The sequence below is a fragment of the Aedes aegypti genome, chromosome 1, assembly GCF_002204515.2.
Source record: "Aedes aegypti strain LVP_AGWG chromosome 1, AaegL5.0 Primary Assembly, whole genome shotgun sequence".
Lineage (NCBI taxonomy): Eukaryota > Metazoa > Arthropoda > Insecta > Diptera > Culicidae > Aedes > Aedes aegypti.
Window position 1 is genome coordinate 131372406 of NC_035107.1, and position 27995 is coordinate 131400400.

The window sequence follows — 27995 nt, forward strand, 5'->3', positions numbered from 1 at the left end:
CTCTGTATTAGTTCCCCGTATAAAAGCAACTGTCCATTCTCTGCGTGCGAGCTGTTAGTAAACAAACCTTTATCGTTGTCGACCATTCATTATTTGGTTCTTCGGATTCGAGTTGAACAGTGCTCGACTTAACTCGATCCGGATCCACTTTGGGTGCAAAGCGAAAGAACAGATTGTCCTTAGTTTCGAAAACGCGCGCGCGACGACATTCGAGACGAGCCAGAAGTTCTGCGTTGGCAAAGTGATCTAATCAGTGATATTTTATACACGTTCTATCTGAAAAAAGGAAAAAAAGTCGAAGAAAAGTGCCCTCAATAGCATCGTCATCGCCTGCCCACCAACAGTTCGTGGAAAAGGCACAGGAAGGAAAACTCGAATCTCATCGGGCACTCATCATCATTCATCTCGGCGGCCGTTCGCTAATCGTTTGTTGATTGTTTCTCTTTGATTTAATTAAATCAGCAGACCGAAAAATGAACACTTTGGTAAGTACCCATAATGGTTACGAAACGTTTTATGTATACTAAGAAAAGTGTGCGATGATTTGTGGCGCTAGTGATGAAAATCCTTGAGTGAAAATAACGCTTGATATCCAACGAGCCTTCCATAACCTAGTGGTAATACCCACAGGTAACCATGCTGAGGGTGTTCGACTTCCGGTCGGTCCAATATCTTTACGTTATGGAAATTTTCTTAATTTCTCTAGGAATGAACTATCATCAAATCTGCCTCACGATATACGGATATCAATTTGGTAACATTGGCAAAGAAAATTCTTCTGGGAGTGCTCTTAGAGCACTTAGCTGAGATCCAGGCCCATTCTCAGCGGGGACGTAATGCCAAGAAGAAGTGTCCAACGTTGAGAATGGCTTGAATCCTTCTGTAAAGCATCGTTCATACTTTTGCTTGAGTTTGTGTCCTATGTGTCATGCCGTTTCTTTCTGTGGCTCATCACAAATCCAAACCGAAGAGGTGCTCTGTAAGGTGCAGTAGAGTGGAAAAGTTTACTTGGACACAAGCGAGGAAAGGAAGACTGGAAGAGCATTTAAGTTAGGTTTTTTTTTTTTTTTTTTTTTTTTTTTTTTTTTTTTTTTTTTTTTTTTTTTTTTTTTTTAATTTCTTTATTAGTATTATTCCAAACATTACATTCATTATTTCTTATATCTAGGTGTTCTGTGTTATTAGACAACACTATCATCCTAATTTGGTAAAACAAATCTAAGATTTTATTAACATTTTGTTAACAACATATTACATTTCATTTGCCGTAGCAGTTCAGATTTTTTACAGGTGAGTTGATTTCACCTGCTTATAAGAGAAAGAAAAAAGTTTTTAATATACTTAACCTAACTTAACCTAAACATATAACGCACTAATCGTGGCAATAGAAGATTGTAACGATTTTTGCCTGAAATTATTGATTATTTTATTTGACATTTGTTCCAATGTTTCAACATTGGATATCCTATGTAACTCATTGGTACTATACCAGGGAGGAAGCCTCAGAATCATTTTCAAAATTTTATTTTGAATTCTCTGCAGAGCTTTCTTCCTGGTATTACAACAGCTAGTCCATATTGGTACAGCATACAACATGGCTGGCCTGAAAATTTGTTTGAATATCAAAAGCTTGTTCTTAAGACAAAGTTTTGATTTTCTATTAATAAGGGGATAGAGACATTTTACATATTTGTTACATTTGGCTTGAATGCCCTCAATGTGATTTTTGAAAGTTAAATTCTTATCTAGCATGAGTCCTAGATACTTAACTTCATCTGACCAATTTATTGGAACCCCTCTCATCGTGACAACATGTCTACTTGAAGGTTTCAAATAAAGAGCTTTTGGTTTATGTGGGAATATTATTAGTTGAGTTTTGGAAGCATTAGGAGAAATCTTCCATTTTTGCAAGTATGAAGAAAAAATATCCAAACTTTTTTGCAATCGACTACAGATGACACGCAGGCTTCGTCCTTTTGCGGAGAGGCCTGTGTCATCCGCAAACAAAGATTTTTGACATCCCTGAGGTAACTCAGGTAAGTCAGATGTGAAAATATTGTATAATATTGGTCCCAAAATGCTGCCTTGGGGAACACCAGCTCTTACAGGAAGTCTTTCAGATCTGGAGTTCTGATAATTAACCTGAAGTGTACGATTTGACAGATAACTTTGAATTATTCTAACAATGTATGTTGGAAAATTAAAATTTTTCAATTTTACAATCAAACCTTCATGCCAAACACTGTCGAATGCTTTTTCTATGTCTAGAAGAGCAAGACCAGTAGAGTAGCCTTCAGATTTGTTGGAACGGATCAAATTTGTTACACGTAAAAGTTGATGAGTGGTCGAATGTCCATGGCGGAATCCGAACTGTTCATTGGCAAAAATTGAATTCTCGTTGATGTGGGCCATCATTCTGTTCAAAATAACCTTTTCAAAAAGTTTACTGATGGAGGAAAGCAAACTGATTGGACGATAGCTAGAAGCTTCTGCAGGATTTTTGTCTGGTTTTAAAATTGGAACAACCTTAGCATTTTTCCATATGTCAGGAAAATATGTTAATTGAAAACATTTGTTAAATATATCAACTAAAAATGATAAGCTACTTTCTGGAAGTTTCTTGATGAGGATGTAGAAAATTCCATCATCGCCAGGAGCTTTCATATTTTTGAATTTTTTAATAATAGTTCTCACTTTTTCCAAATCAGTCTCCCAGGCATTTTCGAAAACGTTCTCTTGATTGAGAATATTTTCGAACTCCTGAGTAACTTCATTTTCAATTGGACTAGTAAGTCCTAAATTAAAATTGTGCGCACTTTCAAACTGCATAGCAAGTTTTTGAGCTTTTTCGCAATTAGTTAGTAATAATTTGTTTTCCTCTTTCAATGCCGGTATAGGCTTCTGAGGTTTTTTCAAGATTTTAGATAATTTCCAAAAGGGCTTAGAGCCGGGGTCCAATTGAGAAATTTTATTTTCAAAATTTTTGTTTCTTAAATCTGCAAAACGTTTCTTGATTTCTTTCTGCAAATCCTGCCATATAATTTTCATAGCAGGATCACGAGTGCGTTGAAATTGCCTTCTCCTCACGTTTTAAAGACGGATCAAGAGTTTAAGATCATCGTCTATAATCACGGATTCAAATTTTACTTCACATTTTGGAATTGCAATGTTTCTGGCTTCAACAATGGAATTTGTTAAAGTTTCAAGAGCATTGTCAATATCAATTTTAGTTTCTAAAGAAATGTTAACATCAAGATTAGAGTCAACATACGTTTCATATATATTCCAGTCGGCTCGTAAATAATTGAAAGTGGAGCTGATAGGATTGAGAATCGCTTCATGCGATATTTGAAATGTAACAGGGACATGATCAGAATCAAAATCAGCATGAGTAACTAATTGGCTACAAAGATGACTAGAGTCGGTTAAGACCAAGTCAATCGTAGATGGATTTCTAGAAGAGGAAAAACATGTAGGGCTATCAGGGTATTGAATTGAGAAATATCCTGAAGAGCACTCATCAAATAAAATTCTGCCGTTGGAATTACTTTGAGAATTATTCCATGACCGATGTTTGGCATTAAAGTCACCAATGACAAAAAATTTTGACTTATTGCGAGTTAATTTTCGCAAGTCAGTTTGAAGCCAATTAACTTGCTGTCCAGAGCATTGAAAAGGCAAATAGGCAGCTATGAAAGTATATTTACCAAACTGTGTTTCAACAGAAACACCTAAAGTTTCAAAAACTTTAGTTTCAAATGATGAAAACAGTTGATGTTTTATACGCCTATGAATGATGATTGCAACTCCCCCACATGCCCCATCAAGTCGATCATTGCGATAAACAAAAAAGTTAGGATCCGTTTTGAGTTTAGATCCAGGTTATAAATACGTTTCGGTAATAACTGCTATTCGCGTTATTAACTGAAAGAAAATCAAACAGCTCGTCCTCTTTTCCATTCGAAGAACGAGCATTCCAATTTAAAAAAAAATAATTATTTGGACTTATTAAAAAAAACGTAATCCAATAACAATTTGATTTGTAAATTTAAAACCAACTTGGACTGCTTCAGTCATAGTGGTGGTTTTGAACATTGCATCAATCATTAGATTCAATTGTTCAGTTAGAAAATTAAAATCTGAGGCAGACATATCACTTGTACTGGTAACATTATCTGATGATGACCCGTTAGAATTATCGGTAGACGAAGAAGCGGAGTACTAGTTACCAGTGGCGGTAGGATTTTTCCATTTGATTTGAAACAAATAGAATGAGTACTCATAGTACGAATAGGGGAGGAGTTTAAATCACCTGCTACGATATCGGCAAAGGATTTACCGTTGGTAGATACATTCGAAATTGAACGAACGGCTACCCGACGGATAAAAAATTAGTTTGCTAATGAGCATGATTATGATCTTCTTGATGGGTATGATTCATGATCAAGCGATTGTTTACTGAAAAATGAGCATTGTTCGATACTCTACCAGGCAAATTCGGGAACCGACCGTTACCGTAACAGATATTATCTTTCATCAGCCTGGCACGAGCCTCAACGACTCTCTTGCGCGAAGGGCAAGACCAAAAATTTGAGTTATGATTACCCTTGCAATTGGCGCATAAGAACTTATCGGTATCTTCTTTCACTGGACAGACGTCCTTGGAGTGAGAAAAACCTCCTCAAATCATGCATTTAGCATCCATGCGACAATTTTGTGTTCCATGACTCCACTTCTGGCACCGACGGCACTGAGTGGGGTTCTGGTAACTTCCTCTAGGTTTCTGGAAATGTTCCCACGTCACACGGACATCGAACATAAGTTTTGCTTTTTCTTAAGCTTTAATATTATTTAGTTCTTTTTTGTTAAAGTGAACCAAATAATATTCTTGAGAAAGCCCTTTCAAAACAATGCCAGATTGGATTCTCTTTTTCATAATGATTACTTGGACTGGGGAAAATCCAAGTAAATCAATTAATCCATTTTCGATCTCTTCAGGTGACATATAGTCACTTGAGAGTCCTTTCAAGACGACTTTGAACAAACGTTCAGTTTTGTCATCATAAGTAAAACATTTGTGCTTCTTCTCTTCAAGATGTTTGAGAAGAAGTTCGTGATCTTCAAGAGTTTCCGGCAAAACGCGAAAGTCTCCTTTCTTTGCGATTTGGAAACCTCGAAACCTCGATTCCCCTAATGGAGTTCAAGATCTCCTGCCTGCTGGTAAGGATGGTAAGGATGGTATCGGAGCTGAACTCATAAAGATGGGTCCGGAAAGGCTGGCTGGTGGGGCCGAGCGCGACAGGGCTCGCCTAGGTAGCAGTGTTACGATAGACGGGGATACGTTCGAGGTGGTCAACGAGTTCGTCTACCTTAGATCCTTGCTGACGGCTGACAATAACGTTAGCCGTGAAATACGGAGGCGCATCATCAGTGGAAGTCGGGCCTACTATGGCCTCCAGAAGAAGCTGCGGTCAAAAAAGATTCACGCCCGCACCAAATGTACCATGTACAAAACGCTCATAAGGACGGTAGTCCTCTACGGGCATGAAACGTGGACGATGTTCGAGGAGAACCTGCAAGCACTTGGAGTCTTCGAACGTCGGGTGCTTAGGACAATCTTCGGCGGTGTGCAGGAGAACGGTGTGTGGCGGCGAAGGATGAACCACGAGCTCGCCTAACTCTACGGCGAACCCAGTATCCAGAAGGTGGCCAAGTCTGGAAGGATACGATGGGCAGGGCATGTTGGAAGAATGCCGGACAGCAACCCTGCAAAGATGGTATTCGCTTCGGATCCGGTTGGTACAAAAAGGCGTGGAGCGCACCGAGCTAGGTGGGCGGATCAAGTGCGTATCGATTTGGCGAGCGTGGGGCAGAACCGAGGATGGAGAGATGCGGCTACGAACCGAGTATTGTGGCGTGAAATTGTTGATTCAGTGTTATCTGTGTAGATGTTAACTAAATATATGAATGAATCTCCTGCCTAAATCCCCCAAATTTGGAACAACTGACCACGATATGCGGCACTCTTTGCTTTCTCACTTGAATCAAAGAGCCTGGGCTAGAGGCTGCTTCGATTTGGTGTTCGGAAAATTTGTCTAGAGCATCGAACTGATTGCTCATTTCGATACAATTATCAACATTATTCATTTCACCCTTGGAAGAAAGTTCGCATTCCTGAGAAACGTCCTTTCTTCCATTCTTGCCTCGTTTAGTGACAGTTTTAAATCCCACTTCTTTGAAGGAAGTTGTGAATTCAGAGATTCACCCTTCCTTTTGTATGTTGTTGCAACCATGTTTAGTGAATAAACTAAAGAAGACGTGACCTTCGAGAGGTTTCAAGGATCGTACAGAGATCAATAGTAGAAAAAATAGTAGGGTAACCGTCCTATTATGGAGGACTTAAGCACGGTGTTGAAATTTAAATCGTATTTCAGTGTCCAAAACCTAAATATTATAGTATATTGCAATGTGAAGTGTTAAAACTATCCTTTATCTGGAGTATAGTGAAGAAAAAGAGTAAATTTTCGAATCAATCGTATATTTTTTAACATAAATCTGAAGCGCTTCATATGTCCTGTTATTGCGGTATTTCATCCTATTATTACGGTAGTGCCGTCCTATTATTGCGGTAAACCAAAAATCATAGATTTTATTGTATTCAGTATACATTCAATGCCACACAATGTTTTAGCATTGAAATTATGCACCCTCCATGTTAATGACACTGCACGGTACTGTCAGTTTGTTTGATTTTGGACATATCTGTAAAGAAAACTATTTCATTACTTTATGTCACGATTCGACGACAAATCAATAGAATCGAATGATTTTCTGCCGGTTTCGTCTCCTCTTCCGTCGTAGCTGGACAATGTTAGCGTAAAACGACAAGGTTCTTCCATCTGAGACCACTAGTCGCTGTATAAAGAATGATTTTATTATTAGTATAATCACAATGTTGATGCTTTTAAAAATTTGTTTCACTAGTTTTCATTAATCCAATGCAATTTCAAAAGATTGTTTTCTTGCGATCATCTTGTATATTAGTTTTTCAACGCATTTTTGGCATGTGTTCAGATTTTCAATCTGTATACGTGATTTTTTGGTAAAACATTTTGTATATAGGGAATACCGCAATAATGGGCAAATTACCCTACTGAAAAATACTGTTTCAGTAGCACTGAAAAGTACCGTTTTTAGTTTTAGCACTGAAAAGTACTGTTTTTGTAGCACTGAAAAGTACTGTTTTATTGCATTAGGAAATTTTTAAGAAAACTTCCAAGAGCAGAGAGAATTCGTGTACGCACAGCACGAAGAAACGATGCGCATTGGTAGACGATATTGTCTTATAAGAGGTTAAGAGGTGAAACCAATAACAGCTATTGTGATATTAAAGCTATAAAATAGTTTTCCTAAATTATATTCTGCTCACGCAATGAATCAAAAAGTGACGAATTGCCTTGGTAAAAATATAGCTCTAGGAGCGTTAATATAGATTTATAAGGACTTGTTACCTTTGATAAAAAGTAAGCCTTAGAGATGTTATTTTTATTGGTTTTCTACCAAATGCACCATTATGAAGAGGATTTCCGTCAGAAAATTGTTCAATTTCACCTGCATCATTTTTTCTCCATTCTGTCATTATTATCATTACACCCAACAGATAACATTTAGACTTTGCGAGAAAATTGAAATTTACAAAAAATATCTGCTAATTTATGCCTATCAGATGCATTTGAAGTCACCGTTGGTCTTAAGTGTTCGGAATATGAGTAAAAACGATATCTTCAACGTTCAAGAATCTGGAAGGATTCGTAACTGCAATAAATTAAATTATGTAAATTTCCATGATTTTGATCGAAAACACTACTTTTGGAAATTATGAAAGCAATGATGGATCCTGCTCCCTCAATTCAAATAATTAGAATATTTAGTGCGTAAAAAATCATGTGCAAAACTTTAGAACTGAAAACCTGTTTTCCCACACTGGAGTTGCGTAATATTTACCGCTGCTTCCAAATGTCGACTGATTATAACATCTTCCATTCCATTTGTTTTACAGAAACAATGCAAGTCAACTTTCGAGTATACCTCCGGTGCCGTACCCGCTATCATTTGTAGTGGTAGTATACATAGTTTGACGTCAAAAGTCTGCTGCTACAATTGCTTTTAGGGAATGCGAGCATCGGAGAAGCTGCCATGCAGGGCTGGTTGTCCTCTGTCTTAACTTTTTTTTAACATTTGTGGACAACAGATAAGATTTATACTGAAAGGCTCTAATTTCAAACCAAAATTAAGTTAGAGATTGAATTCTTCTTGGATAAAGGCAATCAATGTATGTATCCCTGAAGATTACGTTTAATACTTATAATGAGTGTCACACTAGGGTGCGGAATTTTTGTTTTGGCTCGTCGGAATTCTAATCATATTAAGGAAGTTATCTCAAAACTCAAACATAAAACATTAAACTTTAGAGGTTCCGCAAGTGATTTGAGGATGATTTTTCAAGTGAGTAATGTTTTCGTTATTTGGTATCATTTCAAATTATTTATGAAAGTTTGTTGAATTTCAAGTTTGTCTAAAACTATTACTTATATTAGTAAAAGGTAGTTTTCTCCATATTTTTCTTTATTTTACAAAAAAAAACAAGAACTTTGTTTGACCAGATGTCAATGAATACTTAAAAATGTTAACATGTTTTAGAAGATAAAGAATGTGAATGAATTGAGTTAAACAATCTACTTTTTAAAATAAGAAATGAATTTGATTTTTATGCTTCGCTAAACGGTTCTTAAGGTCTTAGCTATGACTTTCAACTCATGTTGCAACAAAAATATTCTTCATACAAAATAAGGAAGAATAGGGGCCCAGATAGCCGTAGCGGTAAACGCGCAGCTATTCAGCATGACCATGCTGAGGGTCTTGGGTTCGAATCCCGCTGGTCGATGATCTTTTCGTAATGGAAATTTTCTCGATTCCTTGGGCATAGAGTATAATCGTACCTGCCACACGATATACACATGCAAAAATGGTCAATCGGCAAAGAAAGCTCTCAGTTAATAACTGTGGAAGTGCTCATAAGAACACTAATCTGAAAATCAGGCTTTGTCCCAGTTGGGACGTAACGCCAGAAAGAAGAAGAAGAAGAAGAAGGAAGAATATATGTACTCTTCAACTCGTATTTATTATAATATACCTCAAAAACTTTGTTTTAGTAGTAAAAACGTAATTTCTGACAAAAAAAAGAAAAGGTTACAAATGTATTGTCCAATACTGTGCAAAAAACGCCACAGATCTTAGATTTCTTAAATGGTGCAAGTAAATCCCACTCCCCACTAGGTGGGTTGTCTCCGGGTTTCCCAGTTGTTCGTCGTCGTTCCAACATCCGGCAGTCAGACAATGATGATGAAATTCAAAGCTGAAAATAATATTTTTACGAGCGTAATTGTGGCCTTTGTCTGTGACCTCGCACACCGTTGTTGGCTTTCTCTAATGAGCGACAGGATTTACCATTCGGGAGAAACAAGCAAGCGCAGGGAGATGGCCCAAGTAACACCAAATACTTCTTCATCAACCGCAGTGTTTGAGCTTGTTATACAAGAGCTCTATTGGTGAAATCTATAACTACATGTGTAATATAAATGCTAAAAAATAGTTTTTGAAAAACATGTTTTGTCAAAGTATTAGATCGCAATTTAACACCATTCTGAGGTATTATTATTGCTATATTAATGTTAATATAACTTCATATTGGAACCTCTTCAGTAAACAATGTTAAAATTTAAGGTCAAAACATGTATTTTTAATGTTTTTTTCAACTACGTTCAAACATTAGTAAAGGCCCCCTACTTCTGATAATTTTATCTGTATTTTGCGAGGAAGAAGCTGGTACAAGCTCTATAAAATGAATCTTTTTGAAACACTCAAATCTCTGCAGGGTTTTTATTGTGTTGTCAGCTCTGCTAGAGGATCACAAATTTGCATGCATGTCAAATCCAAGATCCTGATTGGAGAAGTATAACAGAAGTATGTTCGTTTACGCGGATACCTGGACATAGTCAGACTAAAATCGAGATAGAAAATGCACTACTGACCTTTGCTCGGTGATCGATGAATGCATTTTTTTCAGAGCCATCGGTAATCGGTGAACAGGCGATTGGCGTTTGTCCATACAATCTTGATCGTTTTATTTCGGCTCCAGACGTGAAATACCTGTGTCTTCATTGATTTAATGACTTGCTTATTCCAATCGCTAAAGTATCAAACAATCGCTTTGAATATAATTTTAAACAAATTATAGATCTACTGTGCTAGTACGCCCGTCATTATAATTGCAATATTTATAAACAACTAATATTTTGACGTTTAGAAAGGTTTTGATTTGCAAAAACAAGAAGCTGTAATGAAGTTATTTTTGTGTTATATTAGTAATCGCAAAACAAAATAATAGCTTATTTGAGAGCAAATTGTGAGTATGCTCTAAAGATGTTTTTTAAACGTATATTAGAAATATTTTCAAAACCTACTATTGTTGTTGAACTGCAAGCCGTATAGATTACAGTACCGGCCAAGATTATTAAATAATCATAATTTCAGAGATGAATACCCTACTTTTTTGGTTGGAGATCTTCATTCAATTTGGTGATGCTGTGAAAATATGTGATATTTAAAATGGATCAAAAGTATGAGTCAGAATCAATGTGGCCGATTATTGCAAATTATTTAAACGTATTTTCTCATATATGTATTACTTTTAAATTATTTTAAGATTTCATCACAAGCTTCTGCTTGAATCGTAAGCCCTTTCATCAATTTATGAACGGCACTGTATACTTCGCATAGAATCCGCCATATTATTCATCCACAACATCACAACAAATCTTATAAAATAGGAAAACTTTGTTGTTTCTATGTATCGTCTTTCATTTGCATTACTGGCGCATGAATTTTAGTGAAATATAATTAGCAGTTTCACGATAAATCTTTCACCGCAATGAACATATAACTACTGGTATGGATTGAAATTTATTGTAATGAATTGTTTATAGGAATAACAATTGTGGTAATTTATTTCACCACTTGTGAATAATTTATCGGGTCAATGTAGCCATATGATTCTAGGCATATAGTAAATTTGTCAGTTTTCTATGAGACTCTGTATAAAGTATAAAATTGTATTGTCAAATGATAAGTTTGTAATACATGAGTATTTTGTGGGTTAAATCACTTGCAAATAGCTACATTTCAACCAATACAACTGACTGCATTATATATTGATGAGATAGTGGTATAACTGCATTTTACAAGTTATATCACTTATGATCTGCTTGATTTCAACAAATAAATGCCGATGAGTTATACAAGTTTTTTGCAAGTGCAAATAGCTACCAAATAACTTGATTATAACTTATAATTATTTCTGATTCAATGAATGCTTACATTATGTTGATAATACGTTAATGAATCGTCCATTGAAACGGTCTTGCAAAATCTTCGAGATGTTATATAAGGCGCCATTTTTTGCGCTTTTTCAGCTATATAGGTGTACGATATTAACTAAATAATACTAAAAAAATACAACCGAATAAGTATAAAACGTTAATTTTAAACTATTATATGACAAGCTGTGTTACTTGGGCGGTTTTAATCAGGGAAAAGTGGGTGGTAGTTGCCTGCAGTCTGTTTTTCACCTTGCTTTAATTTACGCGTTTTATGCCTTGATGAACGAAATCGCGGCTTGGATGGAAGAGGAAAATTGAATTTATTGTGCCGAGCGGGACAATATTGTGTATGACCCTCATTTAAGAATTTATTTGCCCCAAGTGATTGCACTGTGCGTGTTAAACTAACGCGTACAACATTTATCGTGTCGCTTCCCAAGTGAGATAAGCCGAAACTGGAAAACATATTTGAATGCGAAACTTTATATCCTGATCCGAAACCTGATGACTTTTTCGTGATTTTTCCATTGAATTGTGTGAAAATTGTGAAATTCCTCTTATTTGTTCCTGTCGGTGTGTTCAAACTGGATAAAGCCTGCTTATTAGCTTAGTGTTAAACGATCACGTTTTCTACTTGAGATGTTTCTTTTTCAAATGACTATTTTTGATTTTTTTTTTCATCAATTAGTCTACATAAAGGAAACCTATTCCAATCATCTATTTATTTTCTGCTTGCAACTTTATGTTTTTTCTAAAGTTCAACTCCAAATTCTCAAAAAATTGCATCGGATAATTCCTCTATAATTCATGAACGAATTACAATCGAAATTCCTCTTAAAAATTATTCAAGGATATTATCATGCATTCCAGGAAACAATTCAAGATTTTTTCAGCGAATTCTTGGTAAAGATGCCGGGGCTCTGGCATTAGATTTTCATGGATTCCATAGAAAAACTAAGAATTTCTTTCAGACTACCAATATTCCTACATTTTAACATTATACAATTACTTCACGGATTTATTTAGAAACTGCTGTAATATATGGCTCCACGCTTTCTTGTGCCAACCGGATTCGAAGCGAACACCATTTTTGCAGGGTTGCTGTTCGGCATTCTTGCAACATGGCCTGCCCATCGTATCCTTCCAGCTTTGGCCACCTACAGGATACTGGGTTCGCCGTAGAGTTAGGCGAGCTCGTGGTTCATCCTTCGTCGCCACACACCGTTCTCCTGCACACCGCCAAAGATCGTCCTTAGCACCCGACGTTCGAAGACTCCAAGTGCTTGCAAGTCCTCCTCGAGCATCACCCACATTGCATGCCCGTAGAGGGCTACCGGCCTTATAAGCGTTTTGTACATGGTACATTTGGTACGGGTGTGAATCTTTTTTGATCGCATCTTCTTTCGAAGGCCATAGTAGGCCCGACTTCCACTGATGATGCGCTTCCGTATTTCACGGCTAACGTTATTGTCAGCCCTCAGCAAGGACCCAAGGTAAACGAACTCATCAGCCATCTCGAACGTATCCGCGTCTATCGTAACACTGCTATCTAGGCGAGTCCTGTCGCGCTCGGCCCCACCAGCTAGCATGTACTTTGTCTTGGTTGCATTCACTACCGTTCCAACTTTTGCTGCCTCGCGTTTTAGGTGGGTGTACAGGTCTGCCATATTTTCAAATTTTCGGCCGACAATGTTCATATCATCCGCGAAGCAAACAAATTGACTGAATCTCGTAAAAATCGTACCCTGACTGTTAGGCCCGGCTCTCCGCATAACACCTTCTAGCGCATGCAATTTTGCACACCCTCCATCGTCTCTCTTATCAGTCTCGTGTGCTTCGCGGGAAAGCTATTCTCAACCACGATTTTCCATAGCTCTACAAGGTCGATACTATCGTATGCCGCCTTGAAATTGTTGCAAAGGTGATGCGTTGGCCCCTGGTTTCCGCGACATTTTTTGAAGATTTGCCGTACAGTAAAGATCTGATCCATAGTCGATCGGCCGTCATCAAAGCCGGCTTGATAACATCCCACGAACTCGTTTACTACAGGTGATAGACGACGGAAGAAGATCTGGGATAATACTTTGTTGGTCGCATTTAGAATGGTGATCGCTCGCAAGGTCTCATAATCTAACTTGACGCCTTTTTGTAGATAGGCCATATTACCCCTTCTTTCCACTCCTCCGGTAGCTGTTCTGTTTCCCAGATTGTGCCTATCAGCCGTTAGAGACAAAAAGCCAGCCTCTCCGGGCTTAGCTCCTATACCAGCCTTACCAGCAGCTCCATTGTTCTTTAGCTGGTGAATGGCATCCTTAACCTCACTCAAAGTGGGGGCTGGTTGGTTTCCATCGCCCGCAGTACTGACGAAGGCATTTCCTCCGTTGTCCCATCCTTCATTGCCTGTGCTATCAGCGCCATTCAGGTGTTCGTCGAAGTGCTGCTTCCACTTTTCGATCACCTCATGCTCGTCCGTCAAGATGCTCCCATCCTTATCCCTGTACATCTCAGCTCGCGGCACGAAGCCGTTGAGATGCGTTTAGCTTCTGATAGAACTTACGTGTTTATTGAGACCGGCACAGCTGTTCCAAATCACCGCACTCCGTCTCCCACAGGCGCTGTTTTTTCTCCCGAAAGAGGTGGGTCTGCAGTTGCAGTTTCCGTGTATATTGTTCCACGTTCTGCCAGGTCCCTTGCTGCAGCATGACCGCCCGCGCTGCATTTTTATCCTCCAGAATCAGGCTACATTTCTCGTCGAACCAATCGTCCCACGTACCCGACGTTGCTCTCAGCTGCATCGTTGATGGCTGCTTTTACTGTTCTCCAGCAGTCCTCAAGAGGGGCTTCATCGTTTTCCGGCTTCGAGGTGCTGCGCGTACGCAGTTGCGACATCCGGTTGCTTAAGCCGCTCTAGGTCATACCGCTCTAGGCCGTCGATACCGTACGTTTTTAACGACGGAGAGTTTTGTGCGCAGTTTAACCATCACCAGATAGTGGTCGATGTTAGCGCCATGATAAGTCCTGACGTCGATTATGTTGGAGAAGCAGTGTTGAAAAACTCACACTCAATTCTCAATCAATACACTCTCCCGTGAGAGTAAACTTATTAAAGATCTGCTGCGCAAATCTCATGCTTGAGATTTTGATGCAAAATCACTCAAGCAACTCAAACCGTAAAAAATGATTCAGTCGCAAAACTCGTGAAACTCGAATGTTGTTGTTTACGTTAGAAAGGATTACTACAATTTTACCAGACTAACAAGAAATTATTGCCGTGTGTGAATAAACTGTGGAAATATGAGACAATGAGCCAAAAAGGTGAGCCAACTTATCCATGATTTTTGACTGCTGATTTGCGTGATTGACGACTCACGCATGAAAAAAAAAACAAGCGTGAGTTATGAGACATTTACACTACACGACGCGAGACTGGACACAACACTTATTGTTCTTACAAACATAAAAAGGAATTAAAATATACCTTTTTCGTCGACCGGTTTCGGGTTCGATGTTGCCCATCTACAGGACGATGTCCACGATGTTTTGGACATCGTCCTGTAGATGGGCAACATCGTGGCCGAAACCGGTCAACGGAAAAGGTATATTTTAAATCCTTTTTAGAAATTGAGTTTTTCACAACACTGCGGAGAAGTGCCGTCCATCAATCAGAACGTGGTCGATTTGTGATTTTTCTGCTGTGGTGATCTCCAGGTGTATTGGTAAGGAAGGCTGTGCTGGAAGTAGGTGGTACGAATGGTCATGTGATATAAATTATTGGCCTATTTATTGGGGCGAATTATTGGTGGAATTTCAATGAATTATCCTGTGAGTTTTGGTAGAACTGTTGATACATTCCATGAAGCCTTGTGTTTTGAAGAATGTCTGGCATAAATCCTGGAGTAATTATTGACGAAATCCTTGCCAAATTGCAAGAAATCATCAAGAAAACTCGTAGGAGGAATTCTTGAGGAATATGTAGAGTTATATCTTTTTCATTTTTTTGACATGCTCTTCGATGAATTCCTGGATGGATTCGTTTTAAGATAACTTGTCAGATTTTTTTGAGTTCCATAGAATATTAAGGACAGATTGCTCCTAAGATATATTGCAGATTGTTGATAATATTGTCGAATGTTTCTGGTACGATCTTGGACAGACTGTTTGGTGAAGTCAAAGAATTCTTCAAGAAGTGAATCAGAACTCGATTATTTTTGAAATATGAATGCTGGGACAATTTTCGAGAAAAACAAGATCAATTTCCATGGCACAAATGTTTCCAAGGCGAATTTTCTGAATGTTATCTGTGGAAGATTTTAGATTACCAAAAAAAGAAACGCAACTTTTAAAAATGTGAATGCTGAAAATAATCTTCTCCTTAGATATCAAGATATTAGCTTATAATACTTTCATAGCCCACTAGTTGATCTATATTTTTTCCCGCCGGCCAGGAGGGGACCCGAACATTCCGATTTTGCCAATGAACAGTTCAGAAGCTCCACACCACTCACCTACTTAAATGTATAGAAAAAGAAGTGTAGAAGGTGTGGAGAAGAAGGCCATGAGACGCAAGACTGCCAGAAAACACCGAACTGTCTGATCTGTGCCAACAACGAGGACAACAAACAGGAGGCCTAAGATTTCCGGCGTTTAAAAAAGTGTCTGCAAACATGTCACAGTGGAGATAGTGCAAATAAACTTGAACCACTGTGAGGTTGCACAGAATCTGCTGTGGCAGCTGGAACACTAGAAAACGAAACAATCGTTACTGTCGAAGTTCGGGATGACAATCAGATGGTTTTAATTTATTCCAAATAAATCGGATATGAAAAGTAATTTTTTTTTATCAAAGATAAAGCTATTTGACAATATGATGCCAAGGAATATTACATGTCTTACAATATTAAACCTTAAATGATGGATATTTATTAATTGGTTTCAGTTTCATAATGTGCTTAAAATGTAAGACAATACAGCTTTTTAAAGAGTGTTTCAAAAAGGTATTTATACCTGCTCTTTTGGTCATCATAGCCCGGAAATTATCCATTCAACACAGTTTCACCTGATCGCGTGTAAATTAATGCGCCACAGGCGCGTCCTTTTCCCCATCACCGGTGTTTCTTCTTTTATCTTTCTGGGCATCAAAAGCCCAACACCCTACTAATTATGAAAGGTGTGCCTGCAGAGAAAAATATAGGGGGGGCTGGGGGCAAGAAGGACACCTTAAGATATATAGGTTCAAATCATGGTTGATTAGCACGATTTTTGAAGATTATTCCAGTGTAGGGGCAAGCTCACCTCTTGTTCTAAATGATGATATCGATAGATTTCAAAAATATAAGAAACACATGATGATTTGAGATTTTTGAAAATGTCCCTTCTTATGGGGTTTTTAAACGAGGCACGGGGCAAGAGTGCCACTCGTATGGGGCAAGAAGACCACCAGAGCAAAATGCCACAAATTTTGTATATTATTATTTCCCCGCCTAAACGATAATTTCTAGAGTAAGTAAAGATAAAAACTGAGGGATAAAAGTTGACTTATAGTTAAAAAGTAATTTTACGAAATTAATTTAGTTTTCATCTTATTTGACTGTAACAATAATAGTAAAAATTTTCAGAAACCATTTTGAATGTCCAAGATGGTTTATTTTGATTTTATTTTGTAGAAAACGTTGATTGAATGCAATATTAAACAAGAAAAATAAAAGTTCATTTGATTTTATATGAGAAAATTGCGGTGTCCCTCTTGCCCCATAAGACATACTATTATTATATATGTAAAATTTAATGTCAAAAGTACTTTTTCGAAAAAATTTCCTCACAGCTATATTAAACAATTGAAAATCATCAATACTGTGCGGAAAAATCAATATGTTTTGCATTTATTGGGAGTTAAACCTTGTTTTCCAGTCCTACAGTCTTATAATATTTCGCATATTTTGCGTTGGTGAGTTAAAAACATTTTTCTAATTTTTTGTACTAAACATTTTTAACTGTAATATTTACACAACCCTCAATTAATACTCAATTTATACTTATCCTGCGTTAAACATCAAAAAATTGATTTGAACTACGTGAAATTAGAGGTGGCACTATTGCCCCGGGTGTCCTTCTTGCCCCATGTCCCCCTACTGCTCGTTGCTTTTCAGGGACGTTTAATTCGAAGTAAAACAAAGAATATCCCACTTGAATACACAATTAATTTTCGGGATCTAAGAGAACAGTGTCGTCATTGAGAATTTCTTATCTGAGGGAAAACCTCAGCCCCAGATAAGCGAAAAGCATTTATATGCTAGTAATATGAAAAATCAAATGTAATAGAATGATTTTATTTAAGAATCAATCAATTACTACACAATGATAACGTAGCTTTAATTTACCAGTTTAATTATGAATTTTCAATGCCATAAATAAAAGGGGACCAAATTTTAATATCTTCCAGGGATGTGAATTTAACAAATAATTAGCAAAGAAAGCTCTCAATCAATAACTGTGGATTTGAGCATAAGAACATTTAGCTGAAAAGAAGGCTCTGTCTCAGTTGGAACATAAATCATAATAGAAAGCGATATATGAGGCAGACAAAAAATCATGCGTAGCACATTCATCCCCATTGCAATTGTTACACGCGTAGGTAGTGGTAGGTAGGTAGAGTGGTAATGACATTACAATTATGTTTGCATTACATAGTCTTCCACTGAGAAATACACAGTTGGCTCATATATGAAATTTGTTTATCATCATGAGTTCAGCGGAACCGCCTTTCCCAGACGTGCAAAAATTTTGACGGGAATATAATTTGCAAGCTCAGAACACCCAATTGCGGGAGGAAAAATTCTCCAAATGAAACGCGGTTCACTTTTTTTTCTTATTGAAAGAAGTGAACGATGATTGATGTTGACACATTTCCCGCCCGGCGAAGCATGAAAGCGACGAAAAAGCGTTGGAAAAGTTCATATTACGGTGCGGATTTAATCGGATTGTTTCGGCTTTGTTTTATCGACGGGTTGTGTTGTTGCAATAAAATTAACTTCCGTTAAGCCTCTTGTTTGAGTTTTGTTTGGACTTCATGAACTTTGTTGGTGGATTAATTATAATTGTAATCTGAGAAAAACTTTACAATTTGGAATCAGAGTATAATTCAGAAATCCTATATGCAAAAGTTTACCGGGCGATAAATTATAAGCATTTATAAACGCAATATATAACAAGAGAATTACATGCAGCACATGGGGCCTTCCTTAGCCGAGTGGTTAGAGTCCGTGGCTATAAAGCAAAGCCATGCTGAAGATATCTGGGTTCGATTCCCGGTCGGTCCAGGATCTTTTCGTAATTGAAATTTCCTTGGCTGCCCTGGGCATAGAAAATGGCAACTTTGACAAAGAAAGATCTCAGTTGATAACTGTGGAAGTGCTTATAAAAACACTAAGCTGAGAAGCAAACTTTGTCCCAGTGAGGACGTTAATGTCAAGAAGAAGAAGCGGATGCTCAATACAGCTTAACACACAAAAAACATGCAATTTTCATACCGAACGCTTTCCAAGTAAATGCCTGCAGCAAATAGGGCTAAGTTGGGGCCCAATTATCTGTGGCGGTAAGGTGCAGCTATTCAGCATGTCCATGTAGAGAAAAAAAGGTTCGAGGCGAGGCTCACCGATCGAGGATTTTTTCAGGATAAACATTTTTGGTCCCCGAAGGAAGTGAGGCATTCTCCACAAGCTTCATGTTTCAAGCAGGTGCATACGTCTGAAATTTTTACAAATCTTCAACTGGCACTGTTTTCATATATCATTTACGGAACAAACAAATTGAATGGATCTGTTGAAATTTTTTCCTCGGCTAGGCTATTAGATGGTGTATTGGGATAAGAAAGTTTGTCTTATAGAAAAGATCAGATACGATATCCGCGAAGCTGATTTAAAAACTTCTAATGAACTCGAAACATGATTTGGAAAAATATTTTATAGGCCGCCTTTAGAATGGAAATAACTCTAAAGCTCATACAATCCGATTTGTCCCCCTGAAATGAGGCACATAACCCCCTTCTTCCACTCCTTCGGTAGCTGATCTGTTTCCAAGACAATTGGTCAGCATCTTCAGACCCATCTTAAGGAGTTCTGTTCTGTCGGGTACCCTACTGCAGCAATCTCCCCATTGACTCCATCCCAGGTACACGACGTTGCTTTCAGATGCATCGTTGATGGCTGCTGGAGTACAAACAATTCATTAGCTGTACTTCATAAAGCTTACCCTATTCCAGTTATGGAGCCTCTAGTTGCTTCTTGACGTTAAAATATAATGTCGGAGAAGGATCGGCCAACTAACAGTGCGTAGTAATATGTGATTTGGTCTGCTGTGATGATCTCTATTATATAGGAGATGTCGAAGTCTATCAGGCATCGAATTTATTTTTATTAATGTATTCGAATCCTCTGAGCAGAATCTCAATAGAGAAACTTAAAAGTAGATGGAGTACCGTGTATCTTTTAATTCCGCTCCTAAATGCTTATATTTGACAGATACGCGTATTTCGACTGCCACTTGCAGTCTTATTCAGTGTCAGTTACTCGTATCCACTAAACGTGTATCGAGCCCTTTTGGGCAAAGAGCTGCAAAGAGACAACGAAGAGCTCGCTGGAAGAAGAGCTCTTCCCCGAACTAAGAAAGGAAACAAACAATCTTTTTCTTTCTAAAGCACTGAGGTTGTCAAAAAAACCCTTTGAAACCGTGGGAATGAAAATAAGCAAACATAAGCGTGTAAACTCTTCATCCCGCAGAGTGCGTACGCTCAGTTTGTGTGTGTGTGGGTAAAATCGCTTCTTTTATGTAGTTGATCATTGAAAGGGGAAAAAAGAGGCTAGGTCAAAAGCATGGAAGAAGCCTGCTCACAAATTAGAACCTCACACGTCCATGGGCCAAACAATGACAAAGACCACCAGCTAAGGGTTGCGTACTTAGCTGGTAGTGCAGCCTGGGCATTGTTGTCCTTCTGACATCAGCTAGATGGAGGAGGTACGTCTCGAGCGTCTGTTCACCAGGAGGTACGGCTCAAACAGCGTCTGTTCTTGTTTCCAGCAGCTGAGTGAGAAATGCTGCATCGCACACAGTCAAATCCAAGGAAGTAGTACCATCGTCTTAGTGTTAGTTGGGGCGTTAAACAGAGCTGGCACGATGGCGCTCCGGCGAGGCAGAAGTGTTGGCGTAGGCCCAATAAGCCACCCACAAAAATGCCTTATTGCGAATAGGGGGGCTGGGGGCAAGAAAGACACCTTAAGATATATAGGTTCAAATCATGGTTGATAAGCACAATTTTTTAAGATTATTCCAGTGTATGGGCAAGCTCAGCTCTTGTTCTAAATGATGTTATTGATAGATTTCAAAAATATAAGAAACACATGATGATTTGAGATTTTTGAAAATGTCCCTTCTTATGAGGTTTTTAAACGAGGTACGGGGCAAGAGTGCCACTCGTATGGGGCAAGAAGACCACCAGAGCAAAATGCCACAAATTGTGTATATTATTATTTCCCCGCCTAAACGATAAATTCTAGAGTAAGTAAAGATAAAAACTAAGGGGTGAAAGTTGACTTAAAGTTAAAAAGTAATTTTAAACTTAATTTAGCTTTTATCTTATTTGACTGTAACAATAATAGTAAAAAATTTCAGAAACCATTTTTAATGTCCAAGATGGTTTATTTTGATTTTATTTAGTAGGAAACATTGATTGAATGCAATATTAGACAAGAAAAATAAAAGTTCATTTGATTTTATATGAGAAAATTGCGGTGTCCCTCTTGCCCCATAAGACATACTGTTATTATACATGTAAAATTTAATGTCAAAAGGACTTTTTCGAAAAAAAATCCTCACAGCTATATTAAACAATTGAAAATCGTCAATACTGTTCGGAAAAAATCAATATTTTTTGTATTTATTGGGAGTCAAACCTTGTTTTCCAGTCTTACATTCTTATAATATTTCGCATATTTTGCGTTGGAGAGTTAAAGACATTTTTCTAATTTTTTGTACTAAACATTTTTAACTGTAATATTTACACAACCCTCAATTAGTACTCAATTTATACTTATCCTGCGTTAAACATCAAAAAATTGATTTGAACTACGTGAAATTAGAGGTGGCACTTTTGCCCCGAATGTCCTTCTTGCCCCATGTCCCCCTAACTACCCGGAACAATCGGCAAAGACCCACACGACAAAATAAGGATAACGATTGGAAACTTGGAACGTGGAACTGCAAGTCATTTGGTTTTGCAGGTTGCGACAGGTTGATCAATGACGAACTACATGCCCATAACTTCGATACCGTAGCGCTACAGGAACTTTGTTGAACTGAACAGAAGGTGTGGAAAAGCGGGCACCGCGCGGCTACCTTCTACCAAAGTTGTTGCTTCATAGTATTGGGCAAGAAGCGGCAACACGTTATTGGGTAGCAGCCGATCAACGCAAGGATGTGCAAGATTAAGAGTCCAGACAACAAGAAGAAGCCGTTTTACGCACTGCTGGAGCAAATATATGATGGATGCTCGTTGCGTGATAAGGGTATGCGAAATACCGAATGATTCCGTCAAACACGCTTCGAAATGAAATTCCGCGGAATTCCACGGAACTCATACAAGCGGAATTTTTATTTTACGATTTCGTTTCATTTCGCGAAATTTCGTGTTAAATTTCGAACAAAAACGACATAGTACACGCTTCTACTCCTATGTAGTATATCACCCTCACATATGTAAAAAAACCTATTTACAATAATTGCGGGGCAAGAGTCCTCAATGTTCAGCTTGATCATGAGCGGTCATCTGTACAATTCGTAGTTTCTATTTCGTGATTGACCAGAACAATCGAAGGTGCACACAGATTTAAGGAATGGGGCTTGGGATTAGCTTATCATTCTCAATGTGCACATATAGAGCTCAATTTTTAAAAGTCAATAAGGGAGCCGGCCACGTTCTTACGGCCTTCGGGGAAGGGATGAATCTATGATTTATCTGGTCTGCATAATTTTCAAATAAATTTTTAAAATACTTTCGAGGCTCAGTAGTCATTTTTAAATTAAGAATCTTAAATGAAAAAACCTCAAAACACCTCAAAAACTCAATTCTTACTGGAATCGTCTAGGAATTCCTTCACAAATATTTGAATACGACCGTTTCTACATTATATGCTGCCAAAAATATAAGAAGTCACCCAATGTGCATGTGTACCAAAATTCGCGGAATATTCGTTCGAGATTTCGTGTCGTTTCAAAACATTCCGTGAGGATTTAATTTCGTATCGGTTTACGGAATATTTCAATTATTCGTTTCGTTTTGCTAAGAATCATTTTAAAAATTCCGCATATCGTTTCGCTTTGTATCGTCATGAAAAATACTCATATCGCATACCTTTATTGCGTGACGTGAAATAATTGTTGGTGACATAAACGCACAGGTAGGACGAGAGGAGATATACTGACGGCAGATCGGGCGGAACAGCCTGCATGTCGTATCGAAAGACAACAACCAACGATGCGTCAACATTGCAACTTCTCGTGGTATAGTAGTACGATGCACCTTCTTCTCTGCCAACTGGAGATCACCAGATAATCACATCGATGTATGTTTGCACATACCGCAGTACGAATAAAGATTCAGTAGCCCGAAAATCTAGTCGCTGTATGTCAACTCGCGTCAAAGCCGAACGCCGCCGTGGATCAACATCGAGCGGCTATGGGACCCAGACGTAGCCCAAGAATACCCACAGCAGTTGAAGGGGGCCTACCAACGAAAGAGCAGCTTGGTGCCGCCACTCTTGAAGATGGCTGGAAGCATATCCGAACCGATAGATAGCACCGCAGCAGCATCATTAGATTCAGCGGCTCCGAATCGGGAAAACGATTGATACAACGGCGAATGCGAGCAGTTGAAACATGAGAAGAATGCAGGAGAGCGAACGAGGCACGGTATAAATAAGTATGGAACAGACAGATCTCGACTTTCCGGATAAATAAGAACTAACAAGAAGAGCAAGATTGAGAAACACTGCAAGAAATGTACCGCCCTAAAGACACACGTAAGTTTTACGAGAAGTTGAACCGTTCGCACAAAGGCTTTTGCCATAAGCTGAAACTTTGCCAGCACGTGCGGATGATGAAAGACTTCTGCCTCCAGATCTTCAAGAGATAAAAAACGGAGAATGGACGGTTGAAAAACAACAAAGCCGCTGTAGTGGGTCAACTACCGAGCCAGCTGCTAAAATAGGTTGTGATGCACTGGCAAGAGTGCTGTACTGTGGTTATTTCTAAGATTTGGGAGAAGAGATAATTGCCGGAGGAATGGATAAATGGTGTCAAGTTGGATTGCAACAATTATCGTGTGATCACAATTGTGAGCGTCGCCTACAAGGGACGCTCTCAAATTTTATGCCGCTGTCTATCACCAATTGGTAGAGAATTTGTTGGGCAATATCAGCGAGGATTTATGGGCGAACGAGCTTCAATGGACCAGACATTCGCCACACGTCAAGTGTTTCAGAAATGCCAACATCATTTGTTCATCATCGATTTAAATCGACATATAATACAATCGGTCGAGATCATCTATGGCAGATTATGCACGAATACGGTCTCCCGGACAAACTGATAGGATTGATCAAGTCGACGATGGAGCGAGTGATGTGCGTAGTCCGAGTATCAGGGACACTCTCAAGTCCCTTCGAATCTCCCAGAGGATTACGTCAAGCTGGTGGCCTTTCGTGTTTACTGTTCAACATTTTGTTAGAGGGTGTGATAAGAAGAGCGGGGATAGTGGTCCGAAAGTCCGTTCAGCAACTAGGTATCACCGACGACATTGATATTTGGGTTAATTCTACGAGCTGCGTGAGGTGGCAATTGCCGGTGTCGTATAGCGAGGTGACAATTCTCGACTCGAGTGAAGTGACTCGCCGTGCAAATCAACTGGAGAGTCACTTCACTCGAGTCGAAAATTGTTACTTTGCTATACGACACCGACAATTTTCACCTCAGGCCACTCGTAGAATAAACCCAATTGTAACACGGAAATTTGAAACGATGGCGAATACGCACATCCGACTAAGGGCTGAAGGTAGGCGAATCCAGCTGAACATCAATGTGTCTTTGACGAAGTACATGATAGCGAGGGGCTCAAGAGAAGACACGGCACGCCCCCCACCTCGAGTTCATATTGACGGTGATGAAATCGAGGTTGTCAAAGAATTCATGTACTTGGATTCACTGGTGACCGCCGAAAACAATACCAGCGGAGAAATCCAGAGAAGCATCGCGGTTGGAACTTTTGACTTCGCAGAGCAGTTCGATCGAGTAAAGTTCGCCATCGCACGAAGTCAACAAGACGCTGATTAGACCGGTACTCTTCTATGGGTACAAAATATGGACCCTGTGTGCAGAGGATCAACGTGCCCTTGGTGTTTTCGAACGTGGATAAGGATCATCTTCAGCGGAGTGCAGATGGAAAACGGTACTTAAAGAAGGCGGACGAACCATGAATTGCACCAGGTGCTGGCTGAACCAACCATCGTCCACATCGAAAAAATTGGGAGGCTACGGAAGACCAGGTATGTCACCAGAATTTCAGGTAACAACACGGTGAAAATGGTTCTCTAAAACAATTCGACCGGCCCAAGACGCCTGGTGCGCAGCGGGTTCTAGATTTCTTGTGGATCATTCCTTTAAACCTTTTTAAGGGCCATAGTTTAGCTTACATAACTTCGTTGGCACTCGGAAGATGATCGGACGCCTCTAACGATGTTTTTAATGCTTTTTGACATGGATATCAAACGCTCTAGGTTTGTAGCTACTAACATCCTCTTCCCTGTGAGCATACGACCAAAGCTCCCACCGTGGATACCCGATCTTCCCTAAGGTTGCCCATACACGGCCAGTGCGGTGAGGAGGTAGGGATAGGAGTTGCTCTGCAGAATGATGAGAAACACACAAGGGGGTCTATTTCATTCCTTCAGGTATGTGAAATACAAATGATACGTTATACCCAATATTTACCAGCATTGTATTGCTTCCATGCTGAGGAAAGTTCCTCTCACCGTTCAGAAAGGCAAAGTTAGCTCTGAACAGGAAGTCAAGAATCGGAAAAAGAAATGTTTCAGGGTGGTAATAACTAAGACTAGAGGTGCCACAGTGCCCCACGTGAAGTCACCAAAGTTGCTGCAATCGATGATCGATATACCCTTGCAGCATTACGTCACGATACCAAGCTACCAGCATCGTTATGTACTCTGCATGCGTCCAGATATCTGAGGTGACGGAAGAGTATTCGTTACTGCGCGGTTGTCACTCAATACCGCATGCTAATGCGCGGTTGTGGGTCAATACCGCAGACTAATGCGATCGGTAGCACATGTATTTTACCGCCTCATAGTTACAGAGCATTTCTGTAAGCTCGTTAAAAGCTATTTTTGCCGGAAAGCATCAGAATTCTTGAGGAAGTGTAGAAAACTCAACGGCTTCATAACGTTCAACGCTCCGTCATCGTAATCATCGTCATCATCAAAAGCAGTTTTTCTGTTCGAAACTAAAAATTATTCGATGAAAATGTATTCACTGTGTTTCGGTTGGAGAATAGAATACAGTGAACACATTTTCCTGCAAATTTTATTAATTTTGAACGAAAAAACTGTTTTTGAAAATTTTAGAATCAATGACGGATCCTGCCCCTCAAAAGCAAGTAACATCGTCAACACTTCCTTCCCGTCCCCAAATTAACCTGCATTTGGCCTCAGTGGGTGCCATTATTTTTTGTTATTATAATGAGAGCACCAGGACTTACACATTGACGATGCTAATTCCCTATGCAATTACAGCTGTTCTTGCAATAACGGAGCAGCAACTGCGGGCGGTCTATCATGCTCATTTTCATGCTCAGTCCTGGGACTTGTATTATAGTTTATTCAAATATGTGATAATCTTGTGAATTCGATTTCAGAGAGATACGAATTTTGGGTTAAATTAGCAAAGATATGCTATTGAAACCCAAAAATAAATCTATTTGAACAACTTCCTGTACAAAATCACAATATGATGCATTTACCTATCCCATTTCTTTTGAAGATATGCTTCTCACATATGACGTTCCATATGAATAAATAAAAAATAAGACATTTATTTATTAAAATGCAAATTGTATAGTAACGAGAACAAAGGATTTGACTTATTCTTTGTTTTATCCATACCATCAAAATCCAAAATGTATTCCTGGATCTGTGTGCATTCGCGTCGATTAATTACAAATGAATAAACACAGAATCCTAACGTGACCCCTCATAACAATTTCGACAGTAACAATGCCCAAATTGGATCGAAAAACGAGTGTGATTCGGGTTCATGAAATACTTAATTTATTCTTGGAAGTACTTAACTTTCCTCAACAGTTAGCCGCACTCACTTGTCTCCTGGAAGCATACTTCACCAGAGAACCAAATTAAAAGCAAACACCTATCTACGAACCGAGTCAGTCCGGGAGGAATATCACGGCGCCCAAGTCAAATAGTTGTCGACTTAATTGAGAGCTCGCCTAATCCTGGTTGTTTTTTCTCATTCTCCCTCTCTCTCTTTAACAATCCAACAGCTCATATTGTCCGCACTTGTGACAGTCATCGCAGCACAGAGGGATTACACTACGCCGGTGCCCATCCTGAAGCAGATCAACCGACACAACGAGGATGGAAGCTACAGCTATGGCTACGAGGCGGCGGACGGGTCTTTCAAAATCGAAACCAAATATCCAACCGGGGAGGTGCAGGGGAAGTACGGTTATGTTGACGACAGCGGAAAGCTACGTGAGATAGAATACGGTGCCAGCAAACGAGGATTTGAACCAGCCGGTATGAAAAAAATAGTAAACTTTTCTTTCAAGATTTCAACTTACAGTTCGTTCCCCTTTTAGGTACCGACATCAACGTACCACCACCAACTCTGACCAACACCAACTACCCACCTTTGGGACCAAACGAAGAGGACGATGGCCAATACCGTGAAGATCCAAGCGTCTACTACAAAGACGCACGATACAACTCCAAGCCAGCATCGGCCCCTGCTTACCAGCCACGACCTGCTCCAGTTCAGTATAACCCAGCTCCTCAGCAGTACTACCAGAACAACGTAACTCCAGCCCCTGCCCCAGCTGCTCCAGTTTACCAACAGCCTCAGCATCGATTCCAGCCTCAGCCACAGTACTACCAACCAGCTCCTCAACAGCAACGTTCTGAATATTGGCATCCGAACGCCAGGGTGGACATCAACACTGGGTCGTACTCGCTAAGCTATACCGGTTAATTCATCCATACTACCATTTATTCATAAGTGTATGTGTATGTGCGTGTGTCCCTAAGTCAACTTTCCGTGTATGCCAAGCGCTTTCCTTGTAAAATTAATCAACGAAGACAGGCACTGAGGTATCGTTTACAATGTATGTCAGTTTGCGGTACACAGATGTTTCTCCATAAGCTGAGATGAGTTTTCAGGGTACGTCCTTATCAGGATAGAATAAAACGACTTTTACAATTAAAA

General features: G+C 39.1%; 1 protein-coding gene across 1 annotated transcript; it reads left to right on the forward strand.

The window, feature by feature from the left end:
• Positions 1-31: 31 nt before the first annotated feature.
• Positions 32-27995, forward strand: LOC5576873 (DNA translocase FtsK). The gene is made up of 3 exons (XM_001662921.2): positions 32-485; positions 27055-27310; positions 27373-27995. The coding sequence occupies exons 1-3, from the start codon at positions 474-476 to the stop codon at positions 27759-27761; spliced, it is 657 nt and encodes a 218-aa protein (XP_001662971.1). The 5' UTR covers positions 32-473; the 3' UTR covers positions 27762-27995.

Coding starts and splice junctions, on each gene's coding strand:
- LOC5576873 (XM_001662921.2), top strand. Junction 27,311..27,372: donor ACGAGGATTTGAACCAGCCG/GTATGAAAAAAA, acceptor TTCCCCTTTTAG/GTACCGACATCAACGTACCA.